Source organism: Pipistrellus hanaki (genome assembly GCF_964339955.1).
Source record: "Pipistrellus hanaki genome assembly, chromosome: 1".
NCBI classification, from domain to species: domain Eukaryota; kingdom Metazoa; phylum Chordata; class Mammalia; order Chiroptera; family Vespertilionidae; genus Pipistrellus; species Pipistrellus hanaki.
The window spans coordinates 209,846,759-209,864,621 of NC_140503.1; the positions used below are offsets into that span (position 1 = coordinate 209,846,759).

The window sequence follows — 17,863 nt, forward strand, 5'->3', positions numbered from 1 at the left end:
TGACCCCGGATGCAGCAGGACCCACTGGCCGCAGTGTCCAGCCTGAAGCACACGCTGCTCTGCCGTTTCCAACGCAAAAGTGCAGTCCAGCAGATGCCCGCCCGGAGGCCGCGGCCGGGACAGGGCCTGTGCTCTACAGCAGACACGAGAGACTGCCACTGACTGTCCGCAAAGGAATGCACTCGTGGTCAATAAGCACGTGAAAAAACGTTCAACATCACTGACCACTAGGAAAATGCAAATCAAAACCACAGGAAGCAGCCCTGGCTGACTTGGCTCAGTGGAGAGAGCACTGGCCTGTAGACTAAAGGGTCCCGGGTTCGATTCTGGTCAAAGGCTCATACTTTGGTTGCAGGCTCCTCGCCAGCCTGGGCCCTGGTCAGGGCTTATGTAGGAGGCAACCAATCGATGTGTTTCTCTCACATCGATGTTTCTCTCTCTTTCCTCTCTCTTCCACTCTTTCTAAAATCAATGGGAAAATATACTCGAGTGAGGATTTTTTAAAAACTAACTATGTAGCCCTATCTGGTGTGGCTCACTGGATAGAGCGTCGGCCTGCGGACTGAAAGGTCCCGGGTTTGATTTCGGTCAAGGACAAGTACCTTGGTTGCGGGCACATTCCCAGTGGGGGGTGTGCAGGAGGCAGCTGATCGATGTTTCTCTCCCATCGATGTTTCTAGCTCTCTATTTCTCTCCCTTCCACTCTGTAAAAAATCAATAAAATTAAAAACAAAAAACAAAAAAAACTATGTAATTCCAAAATAAAATTACTAAAAACAAGAAACAAAAGCCATAGGAAGCAGAGCAGAGGCTGGTGCCCGGGGCTGGCAGGAGTATTTCCTGGGACAGTGGGGCCAGCTGCACAGCACGGATGCGCCTGATACCATGCACTGTGCACGGGACAGCAGTGAAGATGGCAGTCACGTCACGTGCCTTGCACACAGGAAGAACCACAGGAGGGCTCGTCTGGAAGAGGGAGAAAGATCCCGGTCAGGAGCGGGAACCCGCGAGGCGCACCTTTGAGCTTGGTGTAGCTGTGCAGGAGCGGGTCGGTGGACACCATGCAGGGCCACCAGGGGTAGCCGGACACCTTGGCCCACACCAAGTCGCCCACGCTGTATCTCAGCAGGTGGTCTCTGTCTCTGCCCGTGCTGGGGCAGGGCTCTTTCTTAGCTGGAATCTGAAAATGAACAAAAGACATCTACCCTCAGTCCAGCCTTCCAGCCACAAAACACTGAGGGCTAACCAGCTGGAGGCTCCACCCCGTCAACCGCCCCCAACACTGTCTTCAAATCACAGCCCTGGCATCACCTCGGAATCGAGCCTCTCCTGCCCGCAGCTAAGGGGCTGCCCGCACTGCGTGGCCATGGAGGGCGACCTCTCCCTTCCCGCCCGACCGCTGCTTTATCTCATGGAACCATTCTTGGCACCCGGGGCAGGATCCAGGCAGCAAGCCTCATCTCCAGCCCTGTGGCCTGAGTCCTGGGCTCCGAACTGTCTCTCCACCTCCGCCCCAGCACCCTCAGTCTGGCCTCCAGGGGACCAGCAGCCGGCGGCCTGGCCTCCTTCTGAGTGTGAGCTCCGAGCCCCCCTGAGGCCACGGCCTTGGGCAGAGGGTGCGGGTGCTGAGGGCTGGCACAGGGCTACCACGTTACCCACTTTCAGGAAGGGAGCTCTCAGACTAGTCCTCCGCACCCGGTCTATGACGGCCCATAAGGATGTGTCAGTGTCCCTCCTCCAAAGACGGAGGTCAGCATCAGGGGGTCACTCGTCTTAACAAAACCCAGTGACGGGCTGGGAATCACTTGCACCAGCCTCTTTCTGTGAGCCACCAACCAGGGCACCGCCAACACCACGCACCAGCCAGGCTCTTAGAATCCCATTATGATCACATCAGTGAGACCTAGACAGCCCCTGAGCATTCAAAAACGTTTCAACACTCCAACTTTGTAATTATTTTAATAATTCCAAGGAATTTGGCCACTTCCTCTCCTATCTGTGGAAACTGAAAATAGAATTCCTTGACTATGATTTTAAAGTAAATATTCCTGGTCTCCCTCCCCTCCCTCACACCTGCAAGAGGACCTCGTCAAGACAACCAGCTCCTATGACGGGTGGGGGCTGCGGCACCCTCCGCGTTCCTCTGGCCTCGGCGAGGCTCCTGGCTGTTTTGTGGGGCTTACACTACATAAGTGGGGGGGCTACCTCAGGGTCACTTTAGGACGTGATATCAAGTACTGCACCCTCTCGTGGTATGTCAGGGCTCTGCACCCCAGCCTCTGCGCTGAGACACAGCCAGGCCCCTGGTGGAGGAGCCAGGGGAGGGGAGGGAACCGGTGGGTGGGTGGCGGGCGCACCTCTGCGGCACAGCTCACGCCTCCGACACCTCCGACGGGACCAACGACCAGAGCCAGGTCCAGAGGCCTCTGCAGAGGCCCCGGCAACAGAACAGCCGGAGGCCTGGGACGGACTCCTGGCTCAGAAACCGGACTGCCCTCCTTGGCCGCTTTTACCCAGAATCCTCAGCTGAGCTCCAGGCCTCACACCGGCTCAGCAGGGCTGTGCGGCCTGCCGGAGGCAGTGCTGGGCCATGGGGAGCCGGGGCCTGCACTCGACCCCAGCCCTCCCGCGGCCCTGACCCCGGCCATGATTACCTTCCTGTCGGAGGGACTGGCGACCTCGGCCCCCTCAGCGGCTTCGACGAGGTCCTGCTCCAGCACCGAGTCGTACTTGATGCTCCTCTTCCTGCTCCTTCTCGCCTTGCCCTCCGGCTCCTGTCCATCTCCTTCCGCCGGGGCCACGGCAGCAGCGCCGTCTCCACAAATGGAAGACTCGAAGAGCGGCTTCCCGTTCATGTAGGTCTTGGTGATTTTCAGCTTGATCTCCGGAGAGCCGTTTTTGACGGGGGTGGTGTGCGGCGGGGTCTCGGCCCCCTTCGTCTCCTGGGGCTCACAGCGCAGCCTGGCGTCGTGGGCGCCGGGCTCTCCGTTGAACACGCGGGAAGTCAGGTCCTTCAGCTTCTCGGCCGGGAGGAAGGGCAGGGCGTCGTGGCCGTTGAACTTGGGCATGACGCCCTCCTGCAGGGAGGCCTTGCCCAGGAACACCGAGCACTCGCGGCTCACCTCGCAGCCCGCGGGCTTCCCGGCGGAGCCGCCGAGGATTTCCGGCGCCTGCTTCATCCTTAGGTACTTGACCACTTTCTGAGCGGAAAAAGCACCTTTTTTGATGCTAAATTCCATTCAGTCCAGAGCTTCCGTTCTCGGAATACTAAACTGTGGGGAAACAGAAAGGAAAGAAGACATCTTACATTTAGAACCTAAGATGACGATGCCCCCATCTCTACAGCCTGTGCACTCGTTTTGGTGTGTTTTAGCCAGTTTGTGATGGATTGTATAACGATTTACATCACAGGAGGCAGTTCTAGTATCACAAGAATAAAAAAAATGATAAAACTAAAAGGAAAAAGAGTAGCTTGAAGGAAGATAACGCAGTCAGGCGAGGAGACTCAAGTTCGGCCCCGCCTCTCACAAGCAGTGTGGCCGTGGCTTCTCCACCCCAGAAGGGACACCACCTGCCCCAGACAGGGGCCCGGCGGCCGACAGAGCCAGGCCTGTCAGCGGCAGAGCTTCAGCGACGCGCACAGGGCACTTGGTCAGTCAAGTTTAGAACCAGACTCTCCCACCTGGCACACGGTTAGTGCCAGACTGATGAGGAAACGCCGTGATTCAGAAAGTAAGCCCGAGTGCCTGGCCGACACTCGCCCCTCCCCACCAGCCCTGCCCAGGCCCAGACCAAAGGCCATGACGGAGTGGCCAAGGGTACCGCCCGAGCATGAACATCCAGGGCAACCACCGAGCCTAGCGTGCATCCCAGCGCAGAGACCCCTCTGGCCGCAGCCGTAGGCAGGTCTGCACCGCACAGCACCCCCAAAGGGCACTCGACCAGGTGCAGGCAGCACCCACCCCAGGGAGGCCTCCATCAGGAGTGCCCTATGACGGCCACCGTGAGGCCCCGACGCTGAGAGCGGCGAGGGAGGCCAGGAGACTGGGTCCTCAGGCGCCTTTTGGGTTGTCACCACCGGGGCTGCTCATGACACGCAGCAGGGTCAGGATGTGCTGAACAGCCGGCAGCCACAGCAGCCCAACAAAGGACGTCTGGCCGGAAATGACCACCGTGTGTGGAGGGGGGACCCCTGTGGGCAGCAGTGAGTAGGGTGTGCAGCCTGCAGTTTCCACAGCAACAACGGGTGGACGTGGACAGCTGAGGTGCAGCCCCAGTCGGGGAGCTCCACGTGCAGACACCTTTCGCACAGGACACAGGAGGCGCTGCTGGACTCACACCACCCTTGTCAGAGGTAATCGGAGCAGGCTCCCCTTCCAGCTCATATCAGACTCCCCGGACAAGCATCAAACTAACTCCCGAAGCACGGGAGAGGGCTAAGGGAGCCGGGAAGATGAACAGGCTCGGCTCCAGGAAGACAGGAGCAGTGCTGGGCGAACGCCAGGCCCCTAGTTTTGTGCCTAAGGACGTTTGAGTCCACTTCAATGGCTGCAGTTGAAACAGAACAGCCAACAGGAAAGAGCTGTGTGTGTGTGTGTGTGTGTGTGTGTGTGTGTGAGAGGAGGGGAGCGGGGCGGGGGGAGGGGGGCATGGGAGTGGAGCCCCAAAAAGACACAATTTGATTAAAAGATGGGCAGAGCCCTGGCTGGTTTGGTTCAGTGGTTGGAGCAGCAGCTCAGTTCCATTCCCAGTCAGGGGCATGCACCTCGGTTGCGGGTTTCCCGGCCCACGTGCGGGAGGCAGACAATCGATGCATCTCTCTCACATCAATGTTTATATCTCTCTCTACCCCCTGCCCTCCCTCCCTTTCATCTCTCTCTCCTTTCCCTTCAACTCTCACTAGAGATCAATGGGAAGAATATCCTCAGGTAAGGATAGAGGACAGAGGACATACAGGCGGCCAGCATACACTGAAATGAAGCTCAGCATCTCTAGCCATCGGAGAAATGCCAATTAAAAGCACAACGAAGGTATCGCCTCGTGCCTGTCAGAATGTCAACCACCATAACCAACCAACGAGAAACAAGTGCTGGCACGGGTGTGAGGAAGGGAGCGCTCGTGCACTGCGGTGGGAATGCAGACGGTGCGGCCGCTGTGGAGAGCAGGGTGGCGGTTCCTCAAGAAATGGAACCCAGTGACCCCACTTCTGGATATTTATCCCAAGAAATCCAAAACACTAATATAAGACTATATGCACCCCTGTGTTCACTGCAGTGTTACTAACAACAGCCAAGCTATGGAGCCACCTGAGTGTCCATCGATCAGTGAGTGGATAAAGAGGGTGTGGTACAAGGCCCTGGCCAAGCAGCTGTCAGTGAGAGCACAGTCCCGATATGCCAAGGTTGCAGGTTCAATCCCCATCAGGGCACATACAAGAATCAACCAATGAACGCATAGATAAGTAGAATAAGTAGATCTCCCCCTCCTCTCTCTCAAATAAGTCAATAATTTTTTTTTTTTTTTTTTAATTTAATTTTATTTATTTATTTATTTTTTTTACTTCTTTTTTTTTAATAAGTTTTTATTTTTCATATTATTACAAATGTTCCTTCCTCCCCCCCCCCCACCATTGCTCTCCTCCACCAGGTTCCCACCCCACCCTCTGCCCTTTCCCCTCTCCCCATTGTCCTCATCCATAGGTGCACAGTTTATGTTCAGTCTCTTCCCACGCCCCCCTCTCCCCTTTTCCCCAAGAATCGTCAGTTCACTCCCCTTCCATACCTCTGATTCTATTATATTCAACAGTTAATATTGTTCATCAGATTTTTTTAATTTCCTTGGTTTTTAGATTCACTTGTTGATAATTACGTATTTGTTGTTCATAATTTTTATCTTTGTTTACTTTCTCTTCTGAAAGAACCCCCTTCAGCAATTCATATAATTCTGGTTTGGTGGTGATGAACTCCTTTAGCTTTTTTTTATTAGTGAAGCTCTTTATCTGGCCTTCGATTCTGAGTGATAGCTTTGCTGGGTAGCTTATTTTTGGCTGTAGGTTCTTGCTATTCATCACCTTGAATATTTCTTGCCATTCCCTTCTGGCCTGCATGGTTTCTGTTGAGAAGTCAGCTGACAATCGTATAGGTGCTCCTTTATAAGTTACTACCTTCTTTGCTCTTGCTTCTTTTAATATTCTCTCTTTATCTTTTGCTCTTGGAATTTTAATAATGATGTGTCTCGGTGTGGTCCTCTTTGGATTCCTTTTGTTTGGAGTTCTGTGCGCTTCCTGGACTTGTAAGTCAAATTCTTTCACCAGGTGGGGGAAGTTTTCTGTCACTATTTCTTTCAGTATGTTTTCGATATCTTGCTCTCTCTCATCTTCTGGAACCCCCATAATTCTGATGTTGGTTCGCTTGAAGTTGTCCCAGAGGTTTCTTACATTATCTTCAATTTTCTGGATTCTCTTGCCTTCTAGCTTCTGTGGAGGAGTGTCTTCTGGCTCTTTATGTTCCAAATCTTTGACTTGATTCTTGCGATCTTCCCTTCTGTTTTTAGGACTCTGTAGAATATTTTTTATTTCAGACAATGTATTCTTTATTTCTTGTTGATCCCTTATCATTTCTTGTTGACTCCTTATTAATTCTAGTTGATCTCTTTTCATATCCTCATAGGCCTTATCCATCTTTTCTAGGAAATTCTTGAAAAACCTTATAAGCGTAGATTTGAACTCTATATCCAGACGCTTTTTGTCCTCCATTTCTTTCGTTTGTGATCTATTTTGTTGTCGCATTTCGCAGTTACAGATGGGACGGGGTTTCAGGGTGGAGCCTGCAGCTTTGGCTTCCGTCAGCCCCGCCCTATGCGGGTCCTTCAGTGCTCGCTGCCTGCGCCTCTGAGAGAAAGGTGCCCTCGATTTCCGCCTGCTGCCAAACAGTCTATGCTCTCCCACAATGAGCCCGGTATTGGGGTTCAGTTCAGTTGGAAGTGGAGTTGGAGGTGGCGTTCACAGCAGTCTGGAGCCCCAGTCTCCTTCCCGTCAGGGCAATCCCGCGGCACAGCCGGCCGGCCCTTCTCTGGGCGCACTGTGCGCGCCTCCGGGACCTCCTTTCTCTGCTACCCGGGGTTCCGCTTTACAGCCCAGCTCCCTATGGCTGAGCCTGAGTCCCCGGGGTCTGGCCCAGAACTGGGGTTCAGAGCAGTCAGGGGCCCAGCACAGTCGGAGTTTTATCTCCTTCCCGCTAGGGAACGCCCGCCAGGCACTCGGCCTCCCTCCTCTCCGGCTCCGTCCTCTCCGCGCGCCGCGTGTCTCCGTACCTTAGGCTTTTACAGCTCCTCCGCGCTTCCTTCTGGTTTTCTCCTTGCTTCTTGTTGTAGGATTTCCAGTCAGTCGACTTTCCTGTAGTTCTGGGTAATGTCCATTTTATATTTTAGTTGTATTTTATTAAAATTGTTGTGTGCGGCTGCGGCTAGTTGCCTACCCGAGCAGCCATCTTAGATTCTCCAAGTCAATAATTTTTTTTAAGTACTATGTCATCCTAGGCAATGCAATAAGACAAGAAAAGGAAGTGAAAGGTATACAAAATGTAAAGGAAGAAATAAATTTTACTTGTTTTTTTGTTTTGTTTTTTATATATATATTTTATTGATTTTTTTACAGAGAGGAAGGGAGAGCAATAGAGAGCCAGAAACATCGATGAGAGTCATCAATCAACTGCCTCCTGCACACCCCCCACTGGGGATATGCCCGCAACCAAGGTACATGCCCCTTACTAGAATCGAACCTGGGACCCTTCAGTCCACAGGCTGACGCTCTATCCACTGAGCCAAACCGGCCTTGGCATAAATCTTACTTGTTGTTGTCAATCTTCACATGAGGGTATTTTTTCCATTGACTTGTAGAGAATGGAGGGAGAGAGAAGGGGTGGGGGCAGTGAAACATCAATGTGAGACACACACATCGCTGGTTCCCCCACGTGTCCCAACCAGGGCCAGGGATCGAACCTGCAATCCAAGTACTTGCCCTCGACCGGGAATCGAACCCATGACCCTTCAGTTCATGAGCTGAGGACACTCCAACCACTGAGACACAATGGTCAGGGCAAAACAAAACTACCTTTGTTCACAGATGACATGATCACTCACATATACAGAAAACCAGAAAGAATAAAAAATCCCACCAGCCAGCTGGCTCAGTGGTTAAGCATCGACCTATGAACGAGAAGGTCAGTTTGATATTTGATTCTCAGTCAGGGCACGTACCTGGGTTGCAGGCCTGATCCCCAGTGTGTGGGGGTGTATGGGAGGCAGCCGATTCATGATTCTATCTCATCACTGATGCTTTTATCTCTCTTCCCCTCTCCCTTCCTCTCTGAAATCAATACAAAAGTATATACATATTTTTAAATGTAAAATGGCCCAGGCCGATTTGACTCAGGGGTTAGGGTGTTGGCACAGTCAGGGGCACATGCGTCCTGCCTCGGTTGCAGGCTCGATCCCCAGGTTTGGGTGAGTGGCGGGGTGTGTGAGTGTGTGTGTGTGTGTGTGTGTGAAAACCAATGTGTCTCTCTCACATGGATGTTTCCCTCCCTCTCCCCCTTCCCTTCTAGCTCTCTGAAAAACAATGGAAAAAAATACCTTCAGGTGAGGATTAACAACAACAACAAAGGAAAATAGGAACTGCTTAGACCCAATCATTTCACTTCTGGATATTTAGCCAAAGAAACCCAAAACACTAATTTAAAAAGTATATGTAGTCCTAGCCAGAGTTTGATTCCAGTCAAGGACACATGACCTGGTTACCAGCTCGATGCCCAGTGTGAGGTGTGCAGGAGTCAGCCAATGATTCTCTCTCATCATTGATGTTCCTATCTCTCTCTCCCTCTCCCTTCCTCTTTGACATCAATTAAAAACATATATATACTAGAAGCCCAGTGCGTGAGATCACGCAGGGCCCCCCCCCACCCCACGCTGGTCTTGGTATTACGATGTCAGGGTCATTACGGTGTCAGGGCCAGGGTGTGCGTATACACACGTGTACACACACACACACACACACACATATATCTCCCTGGCCAGATAGCTCAGTTGGTTAAAGCATTATCCCAAGGTTCTGGGTTCAATCCCCAGTCAGGACACATATGAGAATCAACTAATGAATGCATATATAAGTGGAGCAACAAGCTGATGTTCCTTTCTCCCCCCCACCCCCACCTTCCTCTCTCTAAAAAAAGTCAATTTAAAAAAGACATACACACCCTATGTTCACTGCAGCATTATTTACAATAACCAAGACATGGAAACAGCCTAGAAATCCTTCAACGGATGACTGGATGAAAAGCTGGGGTACGCATATATTGCACTCAGCAATAAAAATTAAAAATTAAAAAAAAAAAATGAAATTCCGCCATCTGCAAAAACATGAATGGCCCTAAAGGGCACTATGCTAAGTGAAATAAGTCAGACACAGAAAGAAAAATACCATGATTCCACTTACAAGTGGAATCTAAAAAAACAAGAACTGTGAATAAACACAACAAAACAGACCCTTAGATACAAAGACCAAGCAAATGGTTGGCAAAGGGGAGGGGTGGAGAGATGGGGCAAAGAAAGAAAAACACCTTAGAGCCTCACTGACACCTCCCCCATCTCTCATTTCCAAACCACTGGCTCCAGTGAGCTCCACGCCCTCCGGCCCAAGCCTGTCCATTCCTCTCCACCCCGCGCTGGCCCACCACCACCTTCCTCCAGGCTCACACCAGTCCCCGCGCTGGTTCTCAGCCAGCTCCGGCAGCAGCCGCCAGGGCTGAGGCACCGGAGCCAGGTGAAGGCTCGCCAGCAGCCTGCCAGCCCACCGAGCCACGGCTTCGCCGCTGAGGCGGCCTGCGGGTCTGCACTCCCACCGGCTCCCGCGGCCCAGACTCGGAGAGCCACTGCACTAGGTGACGGTGGCCAGCCCCAAAGCAGTCACGTGTTCCTTGGCTCAACCCAAGGGGTCCGCCTTGCTAGAGTCCTGTGTGCTTCCACGTGAGACAGAAAAAGAGTGTGATAAAGTACGTGTCTCTTCCAGCCTCCGGTCAGGCGCCACAGTCATCCCTTCTCACTGTCCCAAGCAAATCACACGGCCACACCAAACACCAAAGCAGGGACCAGGGAGAGATTCCACTGGAGCACAGTATCTAGACTGGCCTCCTGGGCCCACTCCACTAATCCATCACCAGCTCTCCAGAGGACGGAAACTACAGGACACACACACACACACACACACACACACACACACACACCCTGCAGGCCTCCCTCCGCTCTGGGAAGAAAACCCTAATCTGGCTGGAGGCGCTCCCAGCCCTGCGGCCTGTCCGCACCCAGCGCTCGCCCTCGCTCCACACAGGGATCTGCACAGCTGCTCCCTCGGGAGGACTCTCAGCTCCATCAGTCTCCAGCGAGTGGCACCGCCCAGCAGACCTACTAGGTGCTCCACCTTCCCTCCTGACTTCTGAGGGCACAGGATGGTCGGCAGCCTTGGCCGGACCCTGAGTCCAGGCACCATCAGCCCAGGCCAGTCCGGACCAGCCACACTCACCGCTCTCCTCGCGGACCCAGAAGCAAACCCAGGTGGCAAAGACCCTCTGCTTCTCTAAAAGGGACAAATTCTTTAGCACAACAAACCACGATGGCAGCTACGAAATGGAGAACCTAGTGAGTGTGCCAGTTTCTAACTGTAGCGACCCAAGCGGCATACAGCCGGGCCTCAGCTGCCCGGTGGGTGCTGAGCAGGATCTCACCCACAACCCCTTTCCCTGGTGACGAGACGAGCCTGGTCTCGGTTCCCGCGTCTGCTCTGCCAGCGACAACTGTGCAGCGAGTGGTGAGCGTGCCCGTCTCCCCCATGCGTCCTGGAATGGGCTGTTGGCAGTAAGATCCAGGTTCAGTTATTTGGAAGGCTGCTTCACAGGCTTTTCAGAAAGGTGGTCTTCTGTCCACTGGCTCTCCCCTGTTGTCCACTCACAGCTGGTCTGTCAGTCCCATGGGACCAGAGTACAGGCTGCTGGGCGCTGGCACACGCTGACAGCAAGTGAGGGTGGGCTGCTGGACAGCACTGCCCTGCGCACACACAATGGCCACCTCCTATTCCAGAACAGCCTCCGGTGAACGTCCCCGAGCGCAGAGGCAGCGGGAGGCCAGGCCCGAGGGAGCTCTCGCCGCCCACAGCCCAGGGCTCGGTCTCACTGACCACCTCTGGGAGCCCGTCACCTCTTCGAGGCGGGCGAGGAGTGAGGAAGAGCGCAGCTCAGAGCGCTGAAGGGGAGCAGACCGTACAGATGGCGTCCTGACTGCACATCTCGTGGGAGCAGAACACAGAAGCCACTTTCTTCTAATGTGTCTTTTAGCCTAGAATTCTAGAATTAACATTATTTATGAAATAAAACTTTTAGGAAAACAGAACACAAAAGCTACCTCCATTGTTAACGCAGTGCCTCTGGCACTGCCCCAGCCCAGGAGAGTCCGTGGGTCCTCCCTCGCCTAGAAACACTCACGACCCAGCGAGTCCTCCCAACGCAGCCTGAGAGGCCCAGCGTCACACAGAGACAGTGCAGCCCACACACACAGCCCAGCATCACACAGACCAGTGCAGCCCACACACACGGCCCAGCGTCACAGAGAGACAGTGCAGCCCACACGCACGGCCCAGCATCACACAGAGAGACAGTGCAGCCCACACACACAGCCCAGCATCACACAGACCAGTGCAGCCCACACACATGGCCCAGCGTCACACAGACCAGTGCAGCCCACACACATGGCCCAGCGTCACACAGACCAGTGCAGCCCACACACATGGCCCAGCGTCACACAGACCAGTGCAGCCACACGCACGGCTTAGCGTCACAGAGAGACAGTGCAGCCCACACACACAGCCCAGCGTCACAGACCAGTGCAGCCCACACACACGGCCCAGCGTCACAGAGAGACAGTGCAGCCCACACACACGGGCCAGCATCACAGAGAGACAGTGCAGCCCACACACACGGGCCAGCATCACTGAGCCCATGTCGGGTTGACAGGAACACAGCAGTGCCAGTCGCACAGGCACGGCCGGGGACAGAGCGCGCTCCTCACCGGCTGCAGCAGGGAAGAAGCCGGACCGGCACGCCGGACCACACACTGGGCTCAGCCCAGGACTTCCTTTCCTGGAGAGACAGCGCAGCACTGCTCGGCCCACAGGGAGAGCAGAGTGTTTTTTGAAAGAACAGAGTGGATGAGAAGGGACCCACTTCCCTCTCCATGGCCACAGTGAGACTCAGCAGCACCCTGTCCTCCCACCCCGCAGTCGGCGAACCCCAGAATCCCTGGGGCCCGCTCTCCCCATCTGGAACCCTATGCTGACCCCAGCCCATCAATGCCACCCCTCTCTTGCATCTGCCCAGTCCTCCAAGCCAGACCCTGTGCTTGGGAAGGCCACCAGTCTGGCTTCTGTGGCCAGCCCCTGGGGAGGTGACACCTTTCCAACCTCCCACCAGGGCCACCCACACCCCTCTGGGGTAGGTTATACGCGAAGCAGGGCACAGCCGAGGGCCCTGCACTCAGAGTCACTGTGAGTGACAGTCCCCAGGCACCACTCTGTCCTGGAGGGAGATGGTAATCGAAGCCCTCACAGACTCCGTGCCATCAGGAAGACGGACAGTAAGTAGCACACAGACGTCAGAGGACAGTGTCAGGGGACGGGCTGCGGCAGGGCTGCATGCCTGAGGCAGCGGGGTGGGCAAGGAAGCCGCCTGAGCAAGGAGCAAGCCATTCAGTGTCCACAGGAGAGCCCAGCAGCCTTGGGCCACGTGGCTGTGGGCAGAGAGAGCATGGGCCCGGCCGGGTGCTGGGACACCCAGGGAGCCTCCCCGGGCAGGCAGGGACTGAGTGCTCTCTAGGGGTGGCGTCCAAGCCGAGAACCAATAAGAAGGATCAACAGGAAAAGCCAGCCATGCCCACACTTGCAAGGGGTTGGTGGGGGGAGGGGCGAGCTGACCATGCCAAGGCCCCAGCGGAAGCGCGGGAGCCAGAGGTGAGCTGGGAGGCCAGGGGAGGGCCAAGCAAGGCATGCAGCGACCTTGACAGCCTCATCTGAACCCAAAGGGCAATGGGACCCCTGAGGAGTGGCCTCCCATGACGCCTGTGCCTTAGAGAGACCAGGGAGGTTGCAGCACTCACTGAGGAGGAAACCTGGAGGCAGAAGCACACTTTCTGACCCGACGGCCTCCGACACCAGCAGCAAAGACACGTAGGAAACAGGTCAGCATGTGAAAAACAGACATAAACACGCCACTTAACGCACTTCCCACGAATCCCAGTCACACAACACGGAGGTCCCCCTCCCGGCAGGACACGCACAACTGCCCCGGCGAAGGCCGCACTCCGCTCGGCCGGCACTGCAATCTCCAGCCTGTGTCTGTGTTGAAACCGTAAGTGTTACAGACATTCAGATGCTTTGAAAACTCATCGTTGGCCGTTTGCTCTTTGGAAGGCAGACTCAAGAACAACGCTGCTCTGAGGTCTGTCTCGATGTTTTAAAACTACAAACCAAACCCATGGGACCAATCAGCTGCTTTTTGTCTACTGCAACCAAAATGTGAAGGAGTCCGGGGTAGCCAGTTTAAGCCTTTTTCTCCCCGGAGTGCTTGCTGTAAGTAACCTTTCCTGAAAAAGAGATTAACAAGTGGCGCAGACAGTTTGGGAAGCACGAGCCGAATCCTGTGGACTGTCCTTGTCCCTCCTGCTCCTTTACGCTCTTACCTGCCAGGCACCGAGGAAGCAGAGGAAACATCACTGCTTGCTTCAGCTTAGGTAGTTACAGGGCTGTCTACTGTTGTTCTTGTATGTTTCCTAATTAACTTTTACTTAACATGTGTTAGCTACGCTGAGAAGAAAAGTGGCCAGCACGGTCCTGGCTTCCCGTTAAGGGAGGGTGGCCTCGGCAGCCCCTTCCTGTCCACACTCGGCGCCTTCCAGAGGGTCCCTTTCTGCTCCAACATGACCAACAAGAGAGGCAAACAGGCCAGGGGCTGGCAGTGCGCTTATCCTGCGTCCCTTGCCCACTGATGCAGCCTCTCTGAGTGCCTGCCATGAGGGCACAGCAGGATCTCTGCCTCTTCCTACTGCCAGGAGCACAGCCAAGGGGGAGAGGGGTCACAGACAGCCACTGAAAGGCTGGCCCTAGCGGGTCTGGCTCAATGGCTAGAGCATCAGCCTGTGGATGGAAGGGTCTCAGGTTCGATTCCGGTCAGGGCACATGCCCAGGTTGTAGGCTCCACCCCAGTAGGGGGTGTGCAGGAGCCAGTTGATCAATGATTCTCTCATCACTGATGTTTCTCTCTTTCTCCCTCTTCTTCTCTGAAATCAATAAAAATATACTTTAAAAAAAAGGGGGGGGGGCTGGGTATCTGTCCTCAGAAAGGGAGGACAAGCAGCAGTCCCCAACCAACACAGTCTACAAATCTACAAATCAAGGCCTGTAGTCCAGACCGGGCAGCATGTGTGTGCAAACAGAACGCACTTCCTGGAGTCCAGTCAGAGAGGCTCAGACAACTAAGATGCTTACTCAAAACTACATGCATTTGCCCTGGCCAGTGTGGCTCAGTGGATAGAGCATGTGGATATAGCCCGTAGACTGAAGGGTCCTGGGTTCGAGTCCAGTCAAGGATACCTACCCTGACTGCAGGCTCCATTCCTGGCTCTGGTCAGGGCGCATGCTCCAAGCGACCAATCAATGTACCTCTCTCACATAGATGTTTTTCTCTGTCTCTCTCCCTCCTTCCACTCTCTCTAAAAATCAACCGAAAAATACCCTCGGGTGAGGATTAACAAAAAAAAACCTGCATACGTGCTATATAGCCAGGCAGTCCACCACAAAAAAGCCATCAGCCCCTATACCAGCACGAAGCTGGATCTCCAGTTCCTGCCGTCGAAGCAGTGACTGGCAGGTTACTTGTCCCAACGACAAGGGAACATAACCGTGGGTATGGATTCCAGCGAGGGGGCGGGCGGCTGTCACGTTAGCACACGCTCTTCTCCACGCCTGGTACAAGATCCTACATCCACGTCACACACGTTGTGCTAGTTTTCTGTCTTCTCACCAGAAATCTAACTCCACCTCCTTGCACGTTTCACACTGAGGCACCAAACCATGAAAGAGGAAGCAGCCATCAGCTTCAGTTCACACTGCGATGTGAGGGACCTTTCAGGCTGAGCTGCCAGTGAGGAGGTGAGGAGAGGAGGTCGGCAGGCAAGGCTGCCCCACCTGAAGCCAAGCGCAGGGCCTCGGACCTCGGACCCAGACCCTGAGCCCTCTTCACCTGGTCCTCGCGGTGTGGCTCTGGAAACCGGTGCATTAAAAAAACCTGGGCCTGGCGGCCACACCTGTACCATTTACCTTGCCTCACTCTGTGGCTCCATAAGCGTCACGTTGTGTGGGCCCACACATCCCACACGAGCCTGCCACCCGTGTGCACAGGGAACTGCCCGTCCTTTGGGTCTGGTGCCTCAGCTGGTGCTCTCCCACCGGGACCGGCCGCCGGTGGCGGGGCGGCAGGGGCGGCAGGAGGGAAGGGGGTGTTTGCACAGGAGAGGGGAGCCCCTCACACACTCACGGCCATGTGGCGGGAGCCCTGTCATTAGCAACCACAGGCCCCGAGCCGAGGGCTGCAGGCGTCAGAGAAGATGGAAGGGAAAGGAAATGACTCAAAGGCGTCGTGCTTGCGGCATGAGTCCTCGCTGCAGCCGGCAGTTGAGATTTGAACCGCGGGTGTGGGCAGGGGGCGGCCGGCTCCCGCCTTCTCGCTCGCTCGGAGCGCCGGCTCCTCCAGCAGGCGGCCGCGCAGCCAGCCATTTAAACCGCTTGGGAAGAGAAAGGAGTTAAAGCCCCGCCGCGGGGACGGGCTCACCTCCTCCGCACGCCCTCACCTCCGGGAGGTCTGTAACCGGGTTAGCGACGGGCGGGCGGGCGTTTAACGGCCACCAGCCCAGGCCTCCGCCCGCGGCGCGCGGCTGTCAGCGCGCAACTCCCCAGCCGGCTCCGAACGCGAACCGCCGCGCCGGTGACCTGCCCGGGACGCGAAGTTTCAACGGAAACGTCAAACCTGCGGCTGTGGGCGTCCCGGGCCCGGGGAGACGAGGCTCGGGGGCCGCGGGCCCGCCTTCCTCTCGCCCCCGGCGGGACCAGCGCGAGTTAAAAGCCGGCGGGTTACCCGCCTCCGCAAGCCGGGCGGCCGGCTGCGGACCGGACGTCTCCGGCGTCCCGAGGCCTCGGGGCCCCTCGTCCGCCCGAGGACCGGGGGGAACCGGCAGCACCGGGCGGGCCTGGAGCCACACGCGCCCCAGCCCAGCGGGTCCCCACGCCGGCCCCGCCGCCACCTGCCGGGCCCGGGCCGGTTCCGGGCGCCGCGCGCACCAACGGCCGGCCGGCCGGCGCCGCCGCGTCACGGGGACCCACACAGACAAAAAGCCGCCGCCGCCCGCGCCCCTCCCACCGCGCGCCCGGCCGGCCCGGCCCGGCCCGGCCCGCGCCGCACAAAGACCGGCCGGCCGGCCGCTCGGCGCCGCCGCGAACAAAGGCCGCCCGGCCCGCGGGCGGCACAGGTGCAGCCGCCCGAGGCCCAACATGGCCGCGCCCGCCGCCCCGCGCCGCCGCCGCCCGCGCCCCCGGCCCGGCCCGGCCCCCGCCCCGCCCGCCCAGGGACCTGCGGTGCGTCGCATCCTCCGGCGGCGGCGGCTCTCGGGGCGCGGCTCTCGGCTCGACGGCGGCTCGCGGGGAGGGGCCGGGCCGGGGGCGCGGGAGGGCGGCGCGGGCTGGCGGGGGGCGGCGGCGGGCGCGGCCGGTCGGGCACAGGCTTTCCGCGCGCGGCGCCGACCCCGCCCCCGCGCCTGCCTCCCGCCCGCCGCCGCCGCCGCCGGGCCGCCGCCGCCGCAGAAGCCGCGGGAAAGTGCGCGCCGCTGATTGGCTGCCGCGCTCGCGGGCCGCGGCCGGGCCGTTCAAATCCGCGCCGGGCGAGCGGGGCGGGGCGGCGGCCGCGGACCGGGTCGCGCGGGGCCCGGGGGCCGGGGCCGGGGCCGCGGGACCCCGCGAGCCGCCTCAGACCGGCGCCGAGCGCGCCCCGCTCCCCGCTTCTCAGCCGGGCGCGCGCCGGGCGGCGGCGGAACGGAGAGCTCGGCGCCCGAGGCGGCGGCGGCGCGAGCGGCGCGTGCTGACGTCACGGCCGCACGTCCAATCGCTGCCCGCGGCGCTCGCCGCCCGCCCGCCCCGCGCCCTGCGCTCGCACCGCCACGCGCGGGAGGCGGCCGGGCCGGGCCGCGGGGCGGGAAGAAGGTGGCGGCTCCTCCGTCCCTGCCGCGGGGACCTCGCCGGGCAGCGTGGGGCTCCCGGGCCGCAGGGGAGGTGCAGAGCCCCCCGCGCCTGCGCCCCGGAACCCCGCAGTGTAGGCCCGGTGGAGGGGGTCCCTCCAGCCACCGGGATGGGGGGACGGCCAGCCCCGCAGCGGTGCGTCCTCCTGCGGAGTCTCTGCAGGGCGTGGGGTCTGCCCTGCCCGCCCTCCCGCCTCCCCAGCTCCGGGCTGGTGCAGCGGGGCCGCGTTCGGGGTCAGGGATCGCAGCCCCTGCCGGTGCTGGGGAGATGCCGTCCTGGCGAGGCTGGGGTGGGGCCCAGGCCCGGGAGTGGCAGCCTCTGGTCAGAGTCCAGCTTGGGGAAGGTCGCTGTGGCTGGTGAGGACGGCCCGTGGTCACGGTGGACACGGAGATTTGCCCCTGGGTCTCCTCCCGCTGCCGGCTCTCCGGGGCCTGCCTTCTTTGCAGAGTGTCGCCTCCCCGCCAGGCTCGCCCTTCCGTGCAC

General features: G+C 57.7%; 1 protein-coding gene across 6 annotated transcripts in view; it reads right to left on the reverse strand.

Annotated features, from left to right (window-relative positions):
• NSD2 (nuclear receptor binding SET domain protein 2) overlaps window positions 1-16,856 on the reverse strand; it is a 46,514-nt gene extending 29,658 nt beyond the window's left edge. For 4 of the 6 annotated variants that reach the window (XM_084878819.1, XM_084878821.1, XM_084878823.1 and 1 more), the window contains exons 1-3: window positions 16,719-16,852; window positions 2,655-3,272; window positions 1,018-1,180 (exon numbers count right to left, since the gene is read on the reverse strand). In XM_084878819.1, coding sequence (XP_084734945.1) covers window positions 1,018-1,180; window positions 2,655-3,239 — 748 coding nt within the window. In that variant the 5' untranslated portion in view covers window positions 3,240-3,272; window positions 16,719-16,852. Of the gene's footprint in view, window positions 1-1,017; window positions 1,181-2,654; window positions 3,273-14,690; window positions 14,806-16,718 lie in introns of all 6 variants that reach the window. The other 2 variants (XM_084878820.1, XR_014794617.1) reach the window with 2 other exon arrangements.
• Window positions 16,857-17,863: the final 1,007 nt, after the last annotated feature.